The sequence below is a fragment of the Delphinapterus leucas genome, chromosome 17, assembly GCF_059928025.1.
Source record: "Delphinapterus leucas isolate spDelLeu-1000000601 "Yukka" chromosome 17, BTC_Dleu_Yukka2, whole genome shotgun sequence".
Classification (NCBI taxonomy): Eukaryota; Metazoa; Chordata; class Mammalia; order Artiodactyla; family Monodontidae; genus Delphinapterus; species Delphinapterus leucas.
In genome coordinates, this window is record NC_143145.1 from 57267393 (window position 1) to 57292737 (window position 25345).

General features: G+C 39.6%; 1 protein-coding gene across 1 annotated transcript in view; it reads right to left on the reverse strand.

Moving 5' to 3' along the window:
- The window catches only part of ATP6V0D2 (ATPase H+ transporting V0 subunit d2), a 48627-nt gene that overhangs the window by 4755 nt on the left and 18527 nt on the right, over positions 1–25345 (reverse strand). The window contains exons 3-5 of the mRNA XM_022555018.2: positions 7637–7815; positions 6354–6433; positions 4838–4915 (exon numbers count right to left, since the gene is read on the reverse strand). Of these exons, the coding sequence (XP_022410726.1) occupies positions 4838–4915; positions 6354–6433; positions 7637–7815 (337 nt within the window). The remainder of the gene's footprint in view (positions 1–4837; positions 4916–6353; positions 6434–7636; positions 7816–25345) is intronic.

Genomic DNA, 25345 nt, shown 5'->3' on the forward strand with positions numbered 1-25345 from the left:
GTAGCTTTGACATCACCTGGAAGCTCGTTAGAAGTTCAGAATCTTAGACCGTAGTCCAGACCTAGTAAACCAGAATCTGCATTTTGACAAGATTCCGAGCTTATTCACATGCACACGAAAGTTGAAATGAATTGCTCTACAATACTATTTTTTAACTAATTAATAACAAATCCAGACTTGCACCAGATTTTACTGGAACTCTTTTGTTAGAACAGGCGTTTCCTATCAGTACAGTGAGAGTTGGTTCCTTCTGATCCTTTTGATTGCTCTCATGGAAATTATGGGTGCGCCAGAAGCGAGGGGTGGGCTTATTTCGGAAGCAAAGGCAGCTGCCTCTGGCTACTGAATATATCCAGTCCTGTCAGTAATTTCAGACTTTCCAGGGATAAAAGAAGAAATGCAAGAGGGAGATTTCATGGCAATTAAAAAAACCTTGAAATAATAGGGCAGGGGGAGCAACAATGGAGTTAATTGTCCCAGATGACCTTCAACGTCCTTTCTAGTTCTAGAATGTTAGAATAATAAGGAGAGAAATAGGGCCAGGTAGGCAGCACTGCAGGTATGCAAGGCAGAGGAGGCAGCTGCATGGAGTAGAGCATGACATATTGGAGGAATGGCCATAGCTCAAACCCTGGGGAAGCAGCTGGAGAGGCAGGATGGACAGGTAGCTGGGAAGAGACTAGGAGAGGCTTCACAAGCCATGCCAAGAAGAGAGGACTTTGACTGACGCAGCTGGTTAACTGAACACGCCACACACTTTCCAACTTCTTGTCCTGGTTAATACTTGTTCCCTTTGCCTACAGAGCACATACTCCATCCCATGACTCTCCAGGTTGAAATCCTACCTGCATCTGAGTGCTCCATCAAATGCAATCTTTTTCATAAGAAGCCCTTCTCTTTCCTCTCTAATTAAATATGATTTCCTTTGACTCCTTATTATAGTTTAATTTCCCTTTTATTATAACTGTCTATCTACTTTACTACTTCTAGCCTAGAGGCTGTGTGTGTCTGTGTGTGTGTGTGTGTGTATGTGTATTCTCTTAGTGAAAAGAACTATAATTTTTGAATTGTAAAGGAGCTATTCTGTCTTTGACCATCCCTAAGCAGACAGTTTGCTATGACATCTGATTATGGAGGACAGTAGATGGGGTGGTACTAGTTTCCTGTAAGCCCTGTATCATTTTCAGAGGGCAGCCAGCCTGTGTGGTACAGTGTACGTCGGATGTCTTTCCTTTCACTCTACCCTTCAAACACTCACGCATTTTAAAACCATAACTTATTTTTTGTTGTTGCTGCAAAAGATAACCATGCAGTGTTGATGTATTCAAAACCATTATCCGTTGCTCATGATGGAGTTGGGCTCATCGAGTCAAAAATTCTGGCCAGTTCCTTACAGGAGGAAGGGTCTCCCTGGTGGGAGCCTTATTAGCATGTGTACTGACTGAGGGAGATGAAACAAGCATATTCTGTGCTTATTTTTCACTGCTTCGTTAACCTTACAGACTGTCAGAAGAGCAGGAATAAGAGGCAAACAGTATACTGCAGCACATTTGTCTGGACCATAGAAAATTTCTTTTTTAAAATATGAAGCTACAGTCTTGTGATTAGGTCACACTTTAACCTGCAAGCCTAGGTTAATGCCCTCTTCCACTGTATTCAGTCTTTTAAAGTCTCCTATCAAATGAGATCAAATGAGAATATGGAAGAACTTCAGAAACTCTAAGTGCTCTATAGCTGCACAAATAAAAGGGGAAGTAATTACATCATCTAGTGTATTTATATAAAACTGACAAGCCTCTTCCAATCATATCATTAGAAATGTTATAACTGCATAACATACATAACTGATATTTTTATATAAATGTACAAAGATAGTTAAATGGATTTTTATTTTTAACACAGCTTGAAAAAAATCTAATCTAATAAGGTAGTATCATGGGTATAGGAAAGGGACAAAGAGAACACAGGGTATATAGTATTTTGACCAAATCCTCCTGGTGATAAGCATTCTGCTAATACTGTGCTATCCTTTTTACATTTACAAAGACATAATTCTCATTTACTTCTGATTTTTGTAGCACGTGCAGTATGATCTTGCTTAAGAATTAGCACAGAAGAGCAGTTTTTATACAAAAGAACTGTGCAGGTGAATTTGATGTAGACATAATTTAACATAGATAAACATATAAGAACTGGAGCCAGACTACCTGTATTCAAATCCTGACACTAACACTTACTAGCTGTTTGACATCAGCCAACTTACTAGCCTTCTCTGTACCTCAGTTGTCCCTTCTGAAAATGAGGTACTAAACTACCCATCTCATTGTGCTATTTTGAAGTCCAAGTGAATTTGTGTATATAAAGCACTTAGGATAGTATCTGGTATATAATAAGTGTTAGCTATTAATAGTGCCATTGTATACCTCTGTAAGGTTATTATTATTTTTTCTTTTTTTATTGAATGAAAGATTCTTTAAATACTAAGTGCTTTACAATTTTGAAGTTTCACATTTCACATAATCCCAGAATAACCCTATTTTCCCCCTTACCCCTATATTACCCCTGCCCCCCTCCCTCTCCCCACTGGTAACCACTAGTTTGTTCTCTATATCTGTGAGTCTGCTTTTTGTTTGTTCGTTTGTTTTATTCACTGGTTTGTTCTATTTTTTAGATTCCACATGTAAGTGATATCATACAATATTTGTCTTTCTCTGTCTTATTTCACTTAGCATAATGCCCTCCAATTCCATCCATCTTGCTGCAAATGGCAAAATTTCATCCTTTTTTATGGCCAAGTAGTATTCCATTGTATATGTGTAACACATCTTCTTTACCCATTCATCTGTTGATGAACACTTAGGTTGCTTCCATACCTTGGCAATTGTAAGTAATACTGCTATGCACATTAGGGTGCATGTATCTTTTCAAATTAGTATTTTTGTTTCTTTTGGCTATATACCCAGTAGTGGAATTGCTGGCTTATATGGTAGTTCTATTTTCCATTTTTTGAGAAACCTCCATACTATTTTCCACAGTGGCTGCACAAATTTGCATTCCCAACAACAGTGTATCAGGGTTCCCTTTTCTCCACATCCTTGCCAACAATTGTTATTTGTATTCCTTTTGGTGATAGCCATTCTGACAGGTGTGATGGTTATTAATTTTAACATTAATCTTTTCCTACATATTTTGTAGGTATAAAGTACATGAACCATTTCTAAACCACAGGAATTATGCCATGTACAAACTACATTTTTTTTTTTTTTTTTGTGGTACACGGGCCTCTCACTGTTGTGGCCTCTCCCGTTGCGGAGCACAGGCTCCGGACGCGCAGGCTCAATGGCCATGGCTCACGGGCCTAGCCGCTCCGTGGCATGTGGGATCATCCTGGACCGGGGCACGAACCCGTGTCCCCTGCATCGGCAGGCGGGCTCTCAACCACTGCGCCACCAGGGAAGCCCCAAACTACATTTTTGAGCCAGAGATAATGTGGCTTTTTATAGTGTGGCTAGTAGTTAAATGTATGAAAAGAAATGGAGGAGCTTCATAGAGTCACTAGGCTGCTTGTGTTATGTTATCAGCATGTCTGGAAGAGACTAACTCACTTTCTGACAATTAGCATGCCATGAAAAAAATGTTATTTATCGATGTGCACTGTCTGTATAATATAGATAAAGACAAAAAGTATTTTTTGGAGTTCTCCAAGGAGTTCTGACTTCAAGGACTGCTTTGACCTTAAAGTTCTAACAGTATCTTTAACTGTAAGATGTTAATAATTAGATATTTGAGGGGAGCTAATTTTATCAAATGCAGTTTCAGAACATTTGGTTGAAATATATGCAGATGAGGTTATTTCAGGTTTTTTTCTCTTCATACCCAAAGGGTAGTTCTTATCAGGCTTTTCTTGAAATCAGAAGTCACTGAACAGCTTAAATATCTACCCACCAGTGTAGAAGCCACTGTAACAGATAATCTAATGGTTAAAGATATTCTTTAGATAAAACTTTGTTTCACAGGGCAAAGCAAGAGCTTTTTAAGCCCAGAATGTTTGTTGTTTTTTTTTTTTAAAGATCCAAGTGAAATAGGAAGCCAGCAAGAGTGATCTATGTCAAATGCTCAGCAAACTACGCCCAGAATTTCCCTCAGACCATTCTGATCTCTGGCCTGAGTCCCTCATGCATGTGCAGATTGACATTGCAAGCAAGAGGTCCTGTGGGCACAGATGAATTCTGTGATGATAAAGATGAATTAAAGAGAATATAATTATTCTCTTTTAGAGAGGTTGGAACCAATGGTGGCATCTGACACATCGTGAAGTTTAAGTGGGCATGCCAACTGTGAATCACTACCCATAGAATCTTCTTGCCAAGAGCGGGGATGCTCAATGGTTGTTTGGGGCAACCTTTATTTTAGGATTTCTATAAGGAACCATGCCCACAGCAGACTTTGTTGCCAAGTTGTGGGGGTCCCCAGCTGCCCAATTTTGGGAGGGAAGTTGGTGATTATTATGAGTGCCTATAGTGCACCGATTGTCCAAAGCATACTAAATTTTTAACTAATTATAATCTGCTTTCTTCATACTACATCAAAGTGAATCATGATCAAACTTCTATCAAAAACATTCTTTTCTAATTCCAAAGTAACTCTTCTATGTAGAAAACTAAGAAAATACCTCTTTCAACTGAAGACATCAAATGATATATGTACAATAAAATATACTGCTATTTTATTTCTAAATAAAAGAACTTCTAAGATTTTAAAAATTGGTAGGATTATATAAATAAAAAGTGTATAAGCACATTATTTGACATAAAAAAATTCAAGGACTCTTTCTTACCTCAAGAATGGGGCACATAATTTCTGCTGTGACATCACCATGATTCTTACAGAATTTATAGAATGCCTCGATGTAAGACTTAAAAAGAAGAAAGATCATAAGGCAAGAAAATGAATATATTTTCCTTTTGGAAATTTCTAGATCAGCTTTCCATGGGTTATTAAACTCTTTAATGGAAATTGAATTACTTCTCCCCTAGGGAGATATTTTATAATAAATTTGGTGTGAACTTTCACCTTGAAGCACATTGCACAGCCTAAAAAAGGAACTCCATAAAAGAACAAAATTGTACTTATCATAGCTTATAATTACTCAACAAGCACTTTTTTGCATGCCTCTTGGATTATTTCTCACTGTTAATTCTTGCTATTCTAACAAGAGTGCCAAACTCTCTTATGAGCTCTGCAAATAAGTCTAGATTTGGTCCTATGCTGATATGTAATGTCTCCTTGTGCTCAGGAGGCACATTTGGGATGGCATTGAGTATGGAAGATACACTGGAAAGGCAGAGTCTAGGCTGTAGAGGCAGCCTGCGTTTGAATCCCAAATCTGTTACTTACTAACTAACTGACTTCTGCCAAGTAAATTTACCTCTCCGTGCTTCAGTTTTCTCATCTGAGGAGTGGGGATGGCACATAGTTTTGCTGGGTGGATTAAGTGATCTAATGCCTATAAATGCTTAAAACAGCGCCTTCCGTTAACTATATCGCAGGGATGCTTCCTCTAAGCCCATAAGTATTTATATGAAAAGGAAAACTGCTGCAATGCAATGCTTTTGAGAGGCCCACATGTTTCAGCATAAGAAGCTAGATATACAGCATGGCAATGTATACATATATGAATATATATATATATATTCATTCAGGTACTCTATGAGAGTGTCCAAAGATGCTGTAGTGGTGTGAGTGAAAATGGATATATTTTGCTCAGCCCTTATTACACAGAGTGACTCAAATGGCGGCAGAATAGTCCAGACAGACAGCTGGTCAGATTATACGAAGTGGTGCCTATGATGTTGTGTCCACAGATGGTCATCTTGGTACGCTGCACACTGTCACTAGATTAAAATTGTGTGGACAGATTAACTGTGAAATTCAGGGACTCTGGTAACAGGATTGAGGACAGAGCTGGACATACATAATACAAGGTTCACTATGTATGCTGGTTCTTTTGAAATGGATTCATATGGTTCACCACACTCATCTATCCACCTACCCATCATCCATCCATCCATCCATCCATCCATCCAATTGACACCTTTTATGTTCCAGGCACCATGTAAAGAGTTAAGGATACAGAGAAGCATGGGATCCTCTCAAGGATCTTGCTGGCTGGGAGAAGTTGACATACATGTATTTAAGCTAGAAGACAGGCCAGGACTAAAAGAGCTTTGTCCCCAGTATGCCTAGCTTCATAATTCAGCAGCTGGCTAACAGGCAAGTAACATTTAATAAAGAACTCTGGTTATGATGCATTATGTAATAAAGAAGAACACAATATTTGGGAAAACAGTTACCTTGTACAGTTTATTGCGCAGTATTTCAATATTCAGTTCGTCTAGAGTATTTTCAGACATACAGTCTTGAAAGAATGGAGCTGAAAGCAGAAATTATTGTACAAAATAAATTAATCAAAACATGATTATAAACTGCAGAAAATGTCTCCTGAACGCACCACCCTCTGCCCACCCCTAACTAGGACACTGTAGAGTGGCAATCCACAGACTCTGTGAGGCTAACTGTGATGGTGACAAGAAGGGTGATTACTTAGGAAGCATTTGCTCTGTGCAAGCTGTCACTAAACACTGGATATACTTGAACTTATTTAATCCTCACAACCTGGAACTACTCACTTTATGGTTTACTTTTTGAAGCCCCCCTGACACCCGCCTTTAGATAACAGTAATATTTACCATTTGCAACCTTACTATGTGCCAATCATTAAGTTGTATTAAAACCGTCTTAGTTTTCAAAACTCTGTTATAGTAAGATATTATTGTTTTTAAAATGAGGAAACTGGAGTGAAATGAATTGTTCCAAGTCACCTGGTTGGTGGTGGGCAGAGCCTGTAATGCTTAGGGATATCTGCTTTCAGACTCACCCTTTTTCTGCCATGCTATGCTCCATTAGCACTGGACACTTAATAAAGATGTAATTTTTTTCTTTTTAAAATTTGTTTTAAACAGCAACTATTTTGATGAATGATCAACAGTGAATAACTATAATCCAGGTTTCCTGACAATAACTGTATAAAATTATCCAATTAGTATTGTAAATGCTACAACTGTTGTCAGTGCCAAATTATAATGAAATTATTACTTATTTCATCATTGCTTCAGGTCATTAGACAGACACTCCTGAGCATCTCAGAAAAATGGCATTCTTAAATTTCCTAAAACAAAATGTTTCCTATATGCAGCCTTATTAAGACAGAAATTTAAAATGAAAAGATAAGGAACTAAACATACAAAACCCAGCTAGAAAATTAATTTTTTGAAAAATTATAAGTTCTATTATTTATTTGCTATGGTCAGGAACAAAGTACAGGGGTTTGGAGGTTGGGAGATGAGCCCTAGCTCCTTCTCAGCTACAAATGGTTTGCATGTGATCTGGTATACTTCATTGTCTTGATCTGAAAAATGAGGGAGCTGGACCAGATGATTCTTTAATGTCCATTTCACTTCTAGGAATCTGTATAGTATGACACTATATTCATGGAGAAAACTGTGAATTGAAAGTGCATTTTCTAATACTGTGAAAACATACACAAGCAGCTGTGCAATTATTTATGCATTCATACCTAATGGTGTTTCAACCAGAATGGCATTAAAGAGATCAGAAGGTGTCTCTGCAATGTTGACTGCTTCCATTTCTGTGAAACGGCCCAACGGGTGGCACTTCACCAGAATTTCTTTCACAGATTTTTTTTGCAATGCACCGTTCATCAGTAGAATCACATTATCTATCATGTAACTGCACCTGGTGTAGAAGAGGGCTCAATCCTTAGGAAAACAGTTGCATGAGAATAAGAAGCATCCCTCAGGTAAAAAACAAAAAACAAAACAAAGCCCCCCCACACATTTCAGGCACACACGCTTTCGTTAAGGAAATATATATCTCCTTTTATTTTAAACTCTGGGTTTTGAGAGATGTAGGTGAGGTAAAATATCTGACTCTCAGAGGGTACCATAGTTTGAAAAACCATGTTCACAGTTATAACACCTGACTGGTGGGACCACACAGAAGATGACCCTTACACAGTAAATGCCAAATGTGGTGGGTGGGGCAGACAGTAGTGAGGGTGTTAAATTGTTTGGTTTCTCATAATGGACTATGGGCTTAAAAAGTTGAGAAGCACAGACCTAAAGGGTTTCATTATACTTCAAAAACTGACTATTTAAATCTTTGATGAAGCCCATTGTTGAGTATTCAAAGTTTTAAACATTTAAAAATAAATAAAAATATTTAGTAATTTTAATATTAAAATGTTTTATATATTAAAAATTAAAGTATTCTGGTTTTTTTTCCTCCTATGAGAGCAGATGGTCAACTTTCTAGCCCTTTCCCCTCCCAGAACCCCAAGAGCCCATAGGTTCACACTTTACGTGATTTCTCTATTCAATATAAGCTCTACCCAGGATATTCCAAGCAATGAGGTCAAGAAGTAAGAGAGACATAGTCGCTTCCTTCACAGAAAATACAGCTTAAGGGAGGCACTGGTACGCAGTGCAGCATACAGTCTGCATAAAGGAGATTACAGGGTGGTGTGGGGATTCAGAGCTGGGCACTAAACCAGTCTGGGATCAGAATTCCTAGGGAGTGACATTCAGGCTGCAACTTGCAGAATGAGTAGGAGCTGTCCAGGCAAAAGTGGTGGCTGGGAAAGAGTGCTTCCAGGCAGAAGGGAGAGCATGTGAAAAGCCCCAGAGACAAGAGGGCCAGGAACAAGGACGTTCTTTTGCCTGCTAAGCACTGGAGGTGGGGCCCAGTCTGAACATGCAGGGTCCTGAAAGACAAGATGAGGAATTTGGATTGAGGGCAATGGGAGATGCTGAACACATCAAGGACAGGGGGAATTATGATCTATGTAGATAGAATATGCATTAAGACAGGATAAGAAGTAAGCCAACACTTATATAGTAAAGTGCTTTACAAAAGTTATTTTATTTAATCATGATAATTACACTGTGATGATGATAGGTACTATTATTACCTCCGTTTTATAGATGAGGAACTGGCAGCCCAGACAGGTAAAAATCTCACCCATAACGACACAGCTAACAAATGAAGAGGGCTGAGAATCAAACTCAGACAGCCTGCTTCTGAAACTTTTCTCTTAATGCTCAGATTATGCTGTTTAGTTGTCAAGGATGACACATAGGTTTCTAGGTTTAACAGTTAGAAGCTGGAGCCATTTATTGAGATGAGAGCACTGGAGGAAGAACGGCTTGTAGTGGGAGCTCATTGGACCGAATGAGTTTAGATGCCCAGGAGGAGATGCCCAATAGGCCTCGGACGTCTAAGTCCTGAAGAGACAGCTGTGGACCAGAGACATTTAGGGAGCATGGGCAGGGGGTGCTAGTTTAAAGGTGGAAGCAGATGTCTTGGGAATGCTTGAGACCACATTCTAGAGTGTATGTCAAGAGTTCTGTCCTGAGAACTCTGGGGAACCCCAACATTTAAGGACCTTGATAGAACCTGAGAAGGAATGACCAGATGGTAGGAAGAAAACCAGGGAAGAGAATTCTAGGAAGAGGTTAAAGGCCACAGGAGAGTCAGGGTAGACATTGAAGCAAGGTGTTCTCAGGATGCAGCCACTAAGAGGTCATCTGGCACCACAAAACATGTTCAGTGGAGTTTGCTTGTGGAAGGGAAAGGGGAGAAGCCAGAAACCTGACCACTGTGTGTTTAAAATGAGTGGGAAGTACAGAGGGTTTTGGTTTGTTTAATTGTTTTGTTTTTTAAAAGAGTTTAAACTATAAAGCAGGGGAAGGCAACTGTATGGAGACCCGGGGGCCAGAGGAGATTTGGACTTTCAGTTTGGGTGTTTTTTGGGGTTTCTTTTGTGTTTTTTAAGGTGGGAGAGAAGAGAACACATTTAAGAGCTGAGGGGAAAGAGGCGGGCAAGAGGCTGAGGTGGCGGCTCAGAAGACGGAAGGGACAGCGAAGCGATGAGACAAGGTCCTCCACGTTTGGCAGTGATGGGACTCAACCACTGCACAATTTAGGCTTGAAAAGAACACCTTTCACTGGATGAAAATGAACCTGGCCACTTAGAAGCCCTGTCACTGGAGTCTGGCGGCAAGGGTTACTGACTTCCTGTGCAAGAATGCATTTCCAGCAGGATAAGAATCTCCTGCGTTGCAATTGAGCTTCTGCAATGTACCCCAATAAAATTTTTACCTAAAGAAGTTTAGAAGAAGGCAATTATCCCTTTATAAAAAGCACATGACTATAAAGTTTCTTCACTCCCCCAAACAGCAGTACCAAATTTGGACATTATGGAATTTTAGAACCTTTTTTATCTCTTGAAAATGATATTAAAATGGAAGTGCTTATTTAACTGTCCCCTTATGGCTCAAAAGCTATTACCTGAGAGGGGAATTGCCAGCACTTAATAATCCTTAGCAGACTCCAGATGTTTAATTGTTCCCCCACAGCACCCCTGTAAGGTAACAGCATATGAGCCGCCAACATTCCCAATGTGCAGAGGACTGTGAGACCAACGCTGACAGGGGCAACCAAAGTCAATGCTGTGAGAATTTAGCCCACATGTAACACTCAAGCCTATGCCTGTACAGTGTGTGTGGGGATGTGCACATGTGTATGTGTGCACATGTGTGTCTGGAGTGCTTTATTTTTTTTTAAGTTAATAGAGAGGCTAGGCCCTCTATTGCAAAGAGAAAGGGCTATGGAGATTGAATTGTTTTATTTCAACTCATTTAAGTGGCCTTGTTTCTAAGATGGGACAACAGTAGCAGTTCTCATAGTTTTGTTCAGAAAATGAAATGAGACTCAGGATTTGGCCCATGTCAGGGGAGAGGGGTATCTTTCCTGTCCCTCCCTCATCTCTGTCACATAGGCACCAGGTATATAATTATTATTGGCTGTTTGGGATGGCGGGGGGATAATGTGCCCAGAAGACAGCTTGCTCTTTCCAGAGTATAATCTTGATAGAACTCTAGGGCCCTGCCTCCAGTGGTTAGGAAAGAAATCTCTACTGGCGTTGCTTGAGTAATGTTTGAGTTTAAAGACATCTGGGTGCTCACCTAGCTCAAACTCCTCATGTTTTAAATAACTGTGCTTATTAGTAGCAACAGAGCCAAAACTAGTGCCCACTCTATTGGGTTAATTTTTCTCCCACTCATGGTCTAGACAAACATCTTCACTTCTAGCCCTTTCTAAATATTTTCTTCTGTAACTTTGATATTGGCACCTGTGAAAATCATGAAGTCACCTTAAATTGTAAGAGTAAATGACTCTATTTCAAAAATTTTAGGTTGTAAAAATAATAATTTTTAAAAATGCCAATGCTTCTTGAGGTTGTTGCTATGTGCCAGGCATTACATGCATTACGCTACATTACATTACATACATGCAGTACCTTATATGCATTACATGCATGTTCCCATTCAAGCCTCCCCACAAGTCAGTGCTCTAAGGACCATTATTACCACCACTTTACACATAAGAAACTGAGGCGGGCTTCCCTGGTGGCGCAGTGGTTGAGAGTCCGCCTGCCGATGCTAGGGGACGCGGGTTCGTGCCCTGGTCTGGGAAGATCCCACATGCCGCGGAGCAGCTGGGTCCGTGAGCCATGGCCGCTGAGCCTGCGCGTCTGGAGCCTGTGCTCCGCAACGGGAGAGGCCACAACAGTGAGAGGCCCGCATACCGCAAAAACAAAAACAAACAAAAAAAAAACCTTTTATTATAAGTTTAAATACTGCAAAAATATTTCTGGTATATTGTGAATATCAGTATTTAAAATGAACCTGTTAAATCAGTCAAATTAAATTATCCAATGAAGTATCTGAATACCCACTTGCTAAAGACAGATTTTCGTCCCCCTAAAATTCATGGTGAAGCCCTAACCCCCAATGTGATGGTATATGGAGATGGGGCCTTTGGGGCTATTAATTAGGTTTAAGTGAGGCCATGAGCGTGGGACCTACATGATGGGATTAGTGTCCTTATAGGAATAGACACCAGAGAGCTTGTTCTCTCTCCCTCTGCTACGTGAGGACATAATGAGAAGGCAGTTGTCTACACGTGAGGAAGAGAGCCTTCCCTGGGGAACCAAATTGGATGGCACCCTGATTTTGGACTTCCATGCCTCCAAAACTGTAAGAAATCAATTCCTGTTGTTCAAGTCACCCAGTCTATACCATTTTGTTACAGAAACCCAAGCTCACTAAGACACTACCACTATTCAATTACAAATACATAAACAGAAGGAAATTATGTTGTTCCTTATTTTTTTTTTTCTGGAAATGTTATTTCTATTCCAATTCTCTGATGAAATTTTACCCTAATATGGCATTTATTTCTTTATATTGAAAGTCTTTTATGGCTCTTTATAACTCTATGTACATATAATTGAATATTAATTTTTCATTTCCTGTGATCACAGGCTTCAAATGTTAGAAGAAATTTTATCAGTTATTATTATGATTACTACTATGTGGGCACACCAGCATGGCATAAATTTTTAAAGCTTTTTATCTTGAAATAATTAGGTTGACAGGAAGTTGCAAAAATAATACAGAGAGGTCCTATGTACTCTTCACCCAGTTTCCACCAGGGGTTACATCTATATAGCTGTAGTGAAACATTAGAATTAGACAAGTGACACTGGTACTCTGTGTGTGTGTAGTTCTGTGTTAGTTTATCCCATGTGCCTATTTGTGTAACCACCACCACAGTCAAGGTAAGGAACTATTGTATCATCCAAAGATCTCCAATGTGCTACCCCCTTCACGGTCACATCCTTCTCTTCCCACCCACTATCTCCTAACCTCTGGCAAATACTAATCTGTTCTTTCTGTAACTTTGCCATTTTGTGAATAATATTTAACAGGAATTGTATATTATGTGACATTTTGAGACTGGCTGTTTTAATTCAGCTTAATTCCCTTGAGACACATATAATACATACAAGTTGTTGTATGTAAATAATTTGTCCCTTTATTGGTGAGTAGTATTCCACAGTATGTGTATACTTGTTTGTTTAACCACTCACCTATTTAAGGCATTTGGTTTTGGGGGTTTTTCCCCCATTTTTTGGCTATTATAAATAAAAACTGTTATGGAAACTTGTGTCAGTTTTTACATGGAAATAAATTTTAATTTATCTCAGATAAATGCCTTAGAAGTGCAATTTGAGTTGCGTGGTAAGGGTATGTTTAGTTTTTTAAGAAACTGACAAACTGTTTTCCAGAGTGGCTGTACAACTTTTAGTGAAGTGTATAAACCTCTTTTAAAATCTCCTTACCTTCTCTATTTATAATAGAATTATCTTAAATATTTCCTCTGCATACAGAAAGGACCACAGCAGACAAGTATTAATTTTTGCTTCAACTGTCAAATATAATTTACAAAATCAAGAGGAGAAAGTCTATCGTATTTACCCATATTTTCCTCCTTTTTTATTGTTCTTTTCCTGTTGTTTCAGACTCCTTCTTTTATCATTTCTTTTCTGTTTCAAGAACTTTGTTCAGCCATTATTTTAGGGTAGGTCTATGGGCCACAAATTCTTAGTTTTCATTCATCTGAGACTGTTTTGAGTTGTCCTTCATTCTTGAAAGATATCTTCATTGTATATAGAATTTGGAGTGGACATCTCTTCCCTTTTGGCATTAAAAAAATGTTACACCGGGCTTCCCTGGTGGCACAGTGGTTGAGAGTCCGCCTGCCGATGCAGGGGATGCGGGTTCGTGCCCCGGTCTGGGAAGATCCCACATACCGCAGAGCGGCTGGGCCTGTGAGCCATGGCCGCTGAGCCTGAACGTCCGGAGCCTGTGCTCCACAACAGGAGACGCCGCAACAGTGAGAGGCCCGCGTACCGCAAAAAAAAAAAAAAAAAAAAAAGTTACACCCCTTCCTTCTGAACGTCATAGTTTCTAATGAGAAATCCACAATTGTTCACGTTGCTTTTCCCCCACAAGTGTCACAGCTTTCAGGCATTTTTGTCTTTATCTTTCAGAAGTTTGACTATGATGTGTCGTGGCTTGGATTTCATTGGGTTGTTCTTGTTTGGGGTTCACTCAGCTTCTTGAATCAGTAGGTTTGTGTTTTGCCATATTTGGAAAATTTTTAATTACTGTTTCTTTGAATACATTTTCAGCTTTTCCCCTTTTCTCCTCTCCTCCTGGGACTCATTGCTGCTGTGTATTTTGAGTCCCAGGAGTGAGGGAGAGAATGGAGTTGGAGGAGTCTTAATCTTAAAGGATGTAGTGGGAAGAACTGGAAGCTTGAAATCCAGAAGCTTGGAGAAGGGCTCTGTGCCCACCTCACCCCCCCAACCCCCCAGTCACCCCTGCAGACTACTCCTGCACTTCCACAGGCTAAGCAGAAGGAGCCATTTGCATCCCATCATATCAAAGGTACATACTATTAGCATAGTTTATGACTGTTTGTGCTGATCTTGATCACCTGGCTGAGGCAGTGTTTGCCAGATGTCTCCACACTGCGAAGGTACTGCCCCCTCTTTCCACATTGTACTCTTTGGAAGAAGTCACTGTGTACAGCCTACCCTTAAGAAGTAGGGAATATGGTTCCCCTCCTTGAGGATGGAGCATCTACACAAATTATTCTACAAGGGAGATTTGTCTCTTCTCCCTCATTTATTAAGTTATCCAATCATTTATTTAGACCAGGATGGTCTCATAAATATTTATTTTACATTTATTTTTATTTGGGGTGATAATTCAGTACAACTTCCTTTATTTTGTTGCTCAAATTGTTCCAGCTTTAGCCACTAAGAGCTCTTGCAGTTGGCTCCTGTGTGCTCCTTTAACATACCCAACCATTGCAGGTTTTTTGTTTTGTTTGTTTCATTTTTCATGTCCTCATATTCTGGCATTCCAAGACAGTTTAAGTTCATCTTATATATTTCTTGCCCCAGTCCTAAAATTAGCTTTTTCTCCAAGGAACACTGATTCCCTTTATGGGAGAATGGTATTAGAAACCAAGATCTGGGCATTAGGTGGGGTATTTACCAGTGTGGTTTTTATTGTAGGCATTCTCAGCTAAGAACAAAGAAATATACACATACCTACTAAGCAAGGATTCCATCAGAGTATTATTCTCACTCAGTAGGTCCCACTTCAAAAACCTTATCCATGGCCACACTTCCTTCTACCACATAGAAGTATACTATTTGCAAATCTTCAGCTCCAGGCAAAACCTCTTTCTCCAGCCTCAGATCCATATTCTTTCACTTCCTTTCTGTGAATATGACTACTGATTTTCTCATAGGCACCTCAGTCACACTATCTCAAAAATCTTATTGCCCCTAATCTTCCTCCTTCTTCTGGAATCTCTATCTTTATCAGCAGCCTCACTACTCTTATTCCTAAAAATCTCTCAATGGCTTCCTTCTGCCTTTAGAATGAAACACAAGTTTCTCATAATTGTATTCAAGGCCCTTCATTCGTTGGTTTCTGATTACTTCTCTGGCTATTGATGTGAATGATAGCGTTAAAAAGAAAGTATATATTTTAGAAGAGAGAATAGAACAGACCCCAAAAACTTTTAAAGGGCGAGAAGAAGACTTTGTAAGAATGAGGAAAGGCCAGGATGGTTAAAGGAGCCCAAAGAGAAAGTGTCATCACAGAATGCACAGGATGAGGACATCTACTGTGGTGAGTTATGAAAAAGCTGAAAATATATCCATTAGACTTAGCAACTAGAGGGGTTTCGAGGGCCTGGTGGGGTAGAAAATAAGACTGGAGTGGGTTGAGTAAATAAGTGAGAATATAGCAGTAGAGACTATCCTTTTTAAGAAGCTTGGCATCAAGGGGGTGGGAAAGGGTAGAATACCATTATCTTCACGTGGTTGCTGTGTAAATTAAATCAAATCACACATATGAAAACAGTTTGGAATCATAAATTGTCACAGTAAAAGGAGCCCAAGCTTTGAAACAGATAAGCCTAATTCTAAGCCCAGCTCTGTTACTTAAAAACCAGTTTAACAAGAGCTTCATTTCCTCATCTTAAATGGAAATATTTATTCAGCTTGAATGGTTGGCACCAGGATTAGTCATACATATGAAAGCATTACTGCAGTGCCTCCTGCAAAGAAGAAGGGTCATACATCCTTAGAGGAAGTTAATTCTCTATAAACCAGACCTTGGAGGAAGAGGAGGGGAAAATTATAAGCCACATACATAGTCTTTAGAGTAAAAAAATTGCAATGTTCATACTCTTTCATCAAGTCTGAGATTTCTACATCTCTGCACTTTTACACTTAGTTCTAGTTAACAGAATCCTTTCTAAATTTACCTATTGCTCTTAGAAGATAAGGGTTTAGGGACTTCCCTGGTGGCGCAGTGGTTAAGAGTCCTCCTGCCAATGCAGTGGACACAGGTTCGATCCCTAGTCTGGGAAGAGCCCACATGCCACGGAGCAACTAAGCCCGTGTGCCACAACTACTGAGCCTGCGCTCTAGAGCCCGCGAGCCACAATTACTGAGCCCGTGTGCAACAACTACTGAAGCCCGTGCACCTAGAACCCATGCTCCCCAACGAGAGAAGCCACTGCAATGAGAAGCCCGCGCACCGCAACGAAGAGGAGCCCCCGCTCGCCACAACTAGAGAAAGCCTGCGTGCGGCAATGAAGACCCAATGCAGCCAAAGATAAATAAAATAAACTAATTAAAAAAAAAAAAAAAGGGCTTCCCTGGTCGCGCAGTGGTTGAGAGTCTGCCTGCCGATGCAGGGGACACGGGTTCGTGCCCCAGTCCTGGAAGATCCCACATGCCGCGGAGCAGCTGCGCCCGTGAGCCATGGCCGCTGAGCTTGCGCATCCGGAGCCTGGGCTCCGCAACGGGAGAGGCCACAACAGTGAGAGGCCCGCGTACCACAAAAAAAAAAAAAAAAAAAAAAAGAAAGGTTTAACTCCTGGTATGGCGTGGAGACAAGAAGCTGAGTGGTAGTCATTTGGAAGACAGAACATCCACAAGACCATAAATCATAATACCTGTTGGGATACTCACCCTCAGGTCTAGATTTATACCTTTCATAAAATCTGTTACCATCCTGTTCTACATCTTATAACCCTAGAATTATCCTTGTGTGGTCATTATTTTATATGATGTTTCCTTTAAGATATCTGAGCTTCAAAATATTTAATGTTGGCTTCCCTGGTGGCGCGGTGGTTGGGAATCCGCCTGCCAATGCAGGGAACATGGGTTCAAGCCCTGGTCCTGGAAGGTCACAAATGCCACGGAGCAACTAAGCCCGTGAGCCACAACTACTGAGCCTGCGCTCTAGAGCCCATGAGCCACAACTACTGAGCCCACGTGCCACAACTACTGAAGCCTGTGCACCTAGGGCCTGTGCTCTGCAACAAGAGAAGCCACCGCAATGAGAAGCCCATGCACTGCAATGAAGAGGATCCCCTGCTCACTGCAACTAGAGAAAGCCTGCGTGCAGCAACAAAGACCTAATGCAGCAAAAAAATAAAGTAAATAAATTTAAAAAAAATTTAATGTTTTCTCTTTGGAAATGTAATCATTAATCTCAAAACAATGCTGGTTAACTCATCATAAATGATAGCTGCTTTTATGTATAAAAAGGCCTGAACCCCTTTGTTAAGATGGACGCTCTTCATGACTCAGTCTGAATTCTCCTTTCGGGCACGACTGGATAGGAAACAACTTGGCGAATTTGGAGATGACAAGAGATTCATCATCTCAAAGCACTGTGACTAAGGTTTGGCTTCATCATGTAAGCCACACCCTGATGTCTAGACTGGTTCCTTCTACCTAAGTGGCTGGATCAGCATCCTTTCCTATGCAACATATAATATAGTGTTCTCAGTGATAATGATGCTGTTTTAGGCAAGCAGGACTGTGATACGATTCTAGGTCACACTTGTACATATGGAAAATACAAGGTCAGGGACATAAAATGCACGATCAAGGGCTTCCCTGGTGGCGCAGTGGTTGAGAGTCTGCCTGCCGATGTAGGGGACATGCGTTCGTGCCCCGGTCCGGGAAGATCCCACATGTCGCAGAGCGGCTGGGCCTGTGAGCCATGGCTGCTGAGCCTGCGCGTCCAGAGCCTGTGCTCCACAGCGGGAGAAGCCACAGCAGTGAGAGGCCCGTGTACCGCAAAAAAATAAATAAATAAAATTTTTAAAAATGCACGATCAAGAGTAATTGTTCATGGAAAGTATAGGGGTGTGTGTGAAATACATTAGGTGTACTTAAGTTATTTCATTCTGAGTGAAACTCCTCAGTGAAAGGTACTGATCCACCCTTAACAAGCCCACTAGTTATTTACTGTCACATGGACAACAGGGCCATGTGGAAAGTATTTTCCCATGTGTTAATTTTCAAATGAAAGTTTTCCTTGATTGTATTGATAAACATTTCTGATATACCCCAGATTTATTCAATCCAATGCTAATCCCATATACTCAGATGGGGCAGCCCTGACATTTAGTCTGATTTGCTAATAGACTGTTGAGATTTAGAATATCCCCATAAACACACTGCTCCCTCTTGAAATCTGACATTTTGGTTAACATTTCTTACTTCCCTGAAATTTCCCATTTTTTAAATAGAGGAAGTGAAAATTAAAACCATTTTTAAAAGCAATTAATTTTGCAGTCACACTCATTTTTTTTTCCTTCCAGGAAAATAAAATACTGAGAAACTACTAAGAAGTCAGCATTGCTGTAACAGCACATTTAGAACAAAAATGTTTATCACTATGCATTTCCCAAACCCTTGGTAGCTCTGGAATCTTTAGAAAACTCTTTTCTCCAGTACTTAAGATTCTCTACACTCTTGGTCTAACGCATTTGTTTGGGTTAAAAATCCTTCAAGCTTATTTGTCCTTTTCTCTATCAGTGTCTTTGTTCCTACTCTTCTCTATATGGATAAAGCATCCCTTCCCCACCAATTGCTAAAAGCTGAGATCTTTCCCATCCTTTAAGGCCAATATTCAAATATTCATTTTAAGCTTTTAAACTGTCTCTAGCTAGAAGTGATATCTTTCTTTTTCTCTCTAAATTTCTGTATTTATATTTATCTTGGTGTGAAATTAATTTTTAATATACAGTGGCAGTAGCAATGGTGAACATGAGCAACAGTTAGCTCATCCATTCACAAATAGTTATTATATATCTAAAGATCTAAGACCTGGATTCCTGCACTAATTTTGCCACTAATCAATTGTCCTTGGGTAAGTGATTTTACATGTTCAAGTGTAATTATTTACAGATAATTCCTACCTATCTTTATTACTTATAGTATCCTTAAAGATAAGGACTTTGTTCAGTACAATTTTTGTACTGAGGCCTGAACCATACTTGCAGAGAACAGGGACACACACTGATGATTTTTTTCAATTGATGAATACATTTTTCTCTATGTTCAGACAAATATGTTAATTCTGATATTCCCTGAGTAACAGAATCAAGAAGATAACTGGCATTTTTTTCTAGAGGTCATAGCTGCTTATTCCTTGCTTTTTCTATACTTTTCTACTGAGGAGAATAACATTAGTGAGATTGCCCCAGTGTCGCCCCTTCTCTAGCACTGTATGTAAATATTACAGAAATTCATAGGAAAACACCAATGGAGTGATACTTCTTGCTCATTAGGCAGTTAAACATGCTGTGTCTATAATAGCTTGTTCTCCACCTAGTCAAGAACAGTGACTGGTAAATCTCATCTTTATTATATTCAAAATACCAGTCACAAAAAATTTTGGAGAATCTTATTTCTTCCAATGAGGAAAGAAAAGAAACAGCTGAGAGGACAGGGTAGAGGAGCAAAATTTTCATACATTGTTGGAGCATGAGAGAGCAATCTGCTAATATCTATCAAAATCTAGAACTTGCACAGCTGTTGACAAAGCAGTTTCACTTCTGGGAATCCAACGTAAGGAAATTCTGGCATGAGGAAGCAAATATATACGTACAATGATGTCTGTTGTAGCATTACTTGAAATAGCAAAGAAATAAACTATATGGACAAAAGGGGGGATGATTAAATAAATCTTGGTACATCCAACACAATGCGATACAATATATGCTTTAAAATAAGTTAGCTCTATATACACTTATGTAGAAAAATCTTAATAGATTACATAAAAAAGACAAATTGTAGGCAATACATAGTATAATCTCACTGTTCTAAAATAAAAAACCAACTATGTGTATTTATATTTATTGGTTTAGATATAAACGTATGCATACACATAAAATTTTTTTCAAATAGAAAGAAATTTGGAAAGGCATGCATAAAACATAAGTGTTTGCCTCTGGGCTTTGGGAAATGGGTACTGGAATATACTCTTTACTTAGAAAACCTCTGTTCTGTATTTCTAAAAAGCCATCTCATAGGATTGTTGTGAGAATTAAATAAATTTAATACATGTAAAGTGATTATAAAATTGCTGGCTTGTAGTAAGCACTAAATAAATTTTTAAATAAAAACTCTTAAAAAATATACACACGTGCCTCATTTTCAATTAAAAAAAACAAAATAAATGAGACAAAATAAAATACAACTAAGGCAGTGGTTATCTGGATAAGTACCACAATGGATTTCAATCTCTCCAGGTTATGGGACAGCCTTAAGTCTTTTACTAAACAATTGCTGGGGAAGGAGCAATACTTTGGAAAACAGGTTGCTGGGATCAATCATGCCCCCTGGTGGTTGATTGCTGCCTAGCCAGAAAGTTGGCAAAGCAAAGGATAGAACCTGTCCACCTTAGCCCTGATGTATCAATATTATACGTTCTGTGGCATCCATTACCTTAACATCGTTAACCCTCAGACACCACTTTTGCCGATGTCAGGCGGCATCGGCAACCCAACAGCCATACTGGTTAAGCCTGTGTTTCTGCTCTCTCTGCTGGATGTGCCTCCTGTTCACGTACAAACAGGGTCATTCTTCAGGCCTCCTTTATGCAAACTTTTCTCACTTTCACAGGTGACTAGACCCCAATGCATAAAGTTAGCTACATTTTTTGTGTATATGTGGATATGTTGTATGTGTAGATTTATTTATGTATTATATATGTGCATATTTTTCAATCAGCCAGTTTCATGGATGTACGATTTGTATAGTCACACAGGATTCCACACTTAGAAGGGCCCTGTGCTTGGTTTAATTCTCTGCTGTTGTTCTCCTGAAATTACTAAAAATTTTTTTTGTGTGTGTGTGTGGTACGCGGGCCTCTCACTGCTGTGGCCTCTCCCGTTGCAGAGTACAGGCTCCGGACGCGCAGGTTCAGTGGCCATGGCTCACGGGCCCAGCCGCTCCGCGGAATGTGGGATCCTCCCGGACAGGGGCACGAACCCGTGTCCCCTGCGTCGGCAGGCGGACTCTCAACCACTGCGCCACCAGGGAAGCCCTACTAAACATTTTTTAACAAGGACCCTGTATTTCATTTCACTGGCCTCACAAAATAATGTTCTACTTTCAATTAAACTCACAACTCTAAATTTAATATAATAACTATTATTTTAGATGAGGAAACCAAGGTTTTGAGTGATTCAGGAACTCTTTTCAGGGTCTCACAACTGGTGTATTGTAGACAGAGAACCTACCTACTGGCTGTAAGAATTTCTCACGTGCATCAGGGTCACCTGATTGAAAGGCTTATTGAAAGTGCAGATTCCTAGATCACAGTCCAGAACCTACTAAAACATACTTTTTAGAGGAATGGTCTTAGAATCTGTACCTTAAGTAACTCTTCTACTGGCTTAGAGAACAAAGTCTATATTCAATTCATCTCTAATCTTAGAACCTAGCATAGGCCTTCACTCATAGCAGTAACTTAATAAACATTATGCTGATTAAGTATCATTCAGTTATAGATGGACCAAGCATCACTTTTGCAGAAGAGCACCAGTGTTTTACCATTCAAGTGCTTGAGAGTTTTATACGAGGAAGGCTTTATCAGCAGCTAGAGTTGAGACATTTTTGTCCTGCACTTGTTCCCCATTGAACATTCACATGGATAGAAAGCCTTTAAGTTAGTGCAATCTTTATATTTCAGAACTTTTCTGGCCAAAGAGTCAGAATCACAAGTGCATAGTGCTGTCAAATAGTCAGTCTCATAATATTATTGGGAATTTGATTCTTGAAATCAGAATTTAACAAATTAAATACTATACAGACTTGGAGGTAAGGAAGACACAAAACATCTAGAATGTTCATGACCAGATGGAAGGCTATATAAACATTTAAAAATATTAGAGGGGGAAGGGGGTGAGGGGAGGAGAGGAGGTGAAGGAGGGGGCATGGGCTCACGCCGCTGAAGTCCACTCACTCGCTGGTCACCTCCTGACAAGTGGAGGGGATCCGCTGAGGACCAAGGAAAGCAGAGGAGCCTGGTGGCAGCCACCCCCTCTTCTGCACTTCCCTGCACTCTCATCTCTCTCGGCCTTGGCCTCTGACACGAGAAAGAGATGCTGGTTGAAAGTTTTGGAGATCCCTGTTTTTTATGGAACACAGCTCTGTAAAATTTTCATAAGATTCCTTGGCAATAACATACACTTGTGATGGACCCTAGAAATACTGCTATGTTAGGATTGGGTTCTGATTCCGAAGGATTTTCAAGAAAGAGTCCCTCTGCCATCAGTACTGGCACACTGGTCAGCAAGAGAGAAGCAGAGCTAGAGAACAGCACAAAGGAAGAAGAGGACCTTCGCAAGTGGAATCGGGAAAGAAACATCGAAGCAGGGAAAGATGATGCTTTGACTGATGTACAGCAACAGTTTTCAGTGAAAGAAACAAACTTTACAGAGGGAAACTGAAAATTGAAAATTGGCCTTCAGGCTAAGAGAACTAAAAAACCTCCAAGGAACTTCGAGAACTATGTATGTCGACCTGCCATAAAAACAACTATCAAGCACCCAAGAAAAGCGCTTAAAAATGGGAAGATGACAGATGAAAAGAATGAACACTGTCATTTCAGTGGTGTCCTCTGATGCACAAACGTTTTCAATTTTGATGAACTCCAATTTGTCTGTTTTTTCTTCTATTGCCTGTGCTTTGGTGTCATAGCCAAGATATCACTGGGAAATCTAACATCATGAAGGTTTTCCCCTATGTTTTCTTCTAAGGGTTTATAGTTCTGGCTCTTAAGTTTAGGTCTTTGAGAGATTTTCAGGTATCCATCTCACTCTGAACTTGCTCCCTGAGTTCAGAAACTGATTAAGATAGCATGGCATACTTTGGACATGGGAAATTGTTATAAAAAATGTAATGTATGGGCTTCCCTGGTGGCGCAGTGGTTGAGAGTCCGCCTGCCGATGCAGGGGACACGGGTTCCCGGTCCGGGAAGATCCCACATGCCGCGGAGCGGCTGGGCCCCTGAGCCATGGCCGCTGAGCCTGCGCGTCCGGAGCCTGTGCTCCGCAACGGGAGAGGCCACACAGTGAGGGGCCCGCATACCGCAAAAAAAAAAAAAAAAAAAAAAATGTAATGTATAAGCTATGGATATTGGACTAGCAACTATTAGTTTGATTAGGTAATACACTCCTATGATTCAGAATTTAAAAGATAAAAAAGGAAACAATAAAACATTGTTACCATCATTACCCTTCTCTCCCCTGAGTACTCAAATCCATTTCGGAATTTCCTTTTAGGCAATCATGTGATAACCCCCTACTAACTATGATAGCTAGTTAAGCAGAACAACAACAACAATTTCTCAACCCAAATGAAGAAAAGTGTTCTGTATATTGAAATTGTCTTACTTGGAAAATAAATCGAAACAAATTGTTTGGAACCAAAATTGTCCAAAGAAACTTCCAGCAGCGTAACTCCATCAGTGCCTTTGATATCTCCCACAAATATATATATATATATATATATATATACACACACACACAAACAAGCAAATATATGCAAAACCCCCCACTTAAAAATATAAATGGTACCATACTGTAAAAAAAAATTAGAAAAACTTACTTGAAAAAAATGCTGATAATAGATATTTTAAATTAATTAAATTATTTTTACATGATTTTCTTTTAAAATGTATAGAAAGAGTATAAAAATATGTCAAATCATGGTGAGATTAAGAATGATTAATTTATTCATATAATTTTATCTAACTTAAATGGGCTTATTCTTTTTGAGTAGAAATAACAAAATCCTTCTTCCGACTTGCAAATTCTTTCTTCCCTTAGCTTAGAATTCCCAGGAATCATTGACTGTTTTCTCTCATTCGTCATAAATCAAGACACTAAATTCTGTTGTCTTCCTCTCAGATGCATCTAACCACTGTCCCCTCCTTCTTAACTCTACTATCAATATTTCCACTCTAAACTTAAAAATAGCTTCCTCTATGGTTTCTCTGCTTCAAGCCTCATTTCTTCAACACATCTTTCACAATACCAACAGAATCATTTTCCTAAAATATGTATCAGATCATTAACCCTCACTTTTCAAGGCAATAAGAGTTGAAAAGTAAAAACAAACAAAAAAGTAAAAGTAGCAGCTTTGAAATGCTATTTGGAGAGCCCTGATGTCGCATCTTAGCATTTCTACTACTTACTGGCTACAAGGACTTGGGCACTTGAAGCATGAAATGGTAGCACCCTTTCTGAAAAGCCTTCCTTGATTGTTACTTATAGAGACTTAGGCCAGAGCCCTAAATCAGGTCAGGCTCTTGACTCTCGTTCCCCAGTCCATGCTCCTGCTCTTGTGTGGGCTCCAGCCACACCTGAGATGACTTATCTCAAGATACACAATCTTATCATGCCTCACTGATGTACACGTATTCCTTTAATCAGATGCCCACTGAAATACTGGTTCAAATTCTACTTTCTCTGCAAAATCTTTTAAAACCAGATTTAGTTATTTCATCCTCCAGACTCCTCTAATTGAATGTTCAAGTCTCTATTATAGCTGTTGCTTATTTCTGTCATCTTTTCACCCTTTGTGGACACATATGCTTGCTCCATTAGAATGGAAGTTCTTAGTGACTCAGAATTAGGTTATTTATGTTTTGACTAACAAGTGATGGGGTAGCCAACTCATCCAGTTTGCTGAGGTTTTTCCTGGTTTGAACATCAAAAGACCTCATCCTGAGAAACCCTTTAGGGCAAACCAAGGTATACAGCCTCCTAATGTACAGCACAGTTCAAAGCCTACAGCAGGGTTATAAAGTGGCACTGGAATAGTCAAGAACTTTGGTTAGCTTTCATAAATGAATGTCTAAAGATTTCTTCACTGTGTGGTCCTTAACCTACGATTCTTGGTCGATGTTACTGTGAAGTATTGAATATTATATTTCCTTGGTCATCCTATATTGAG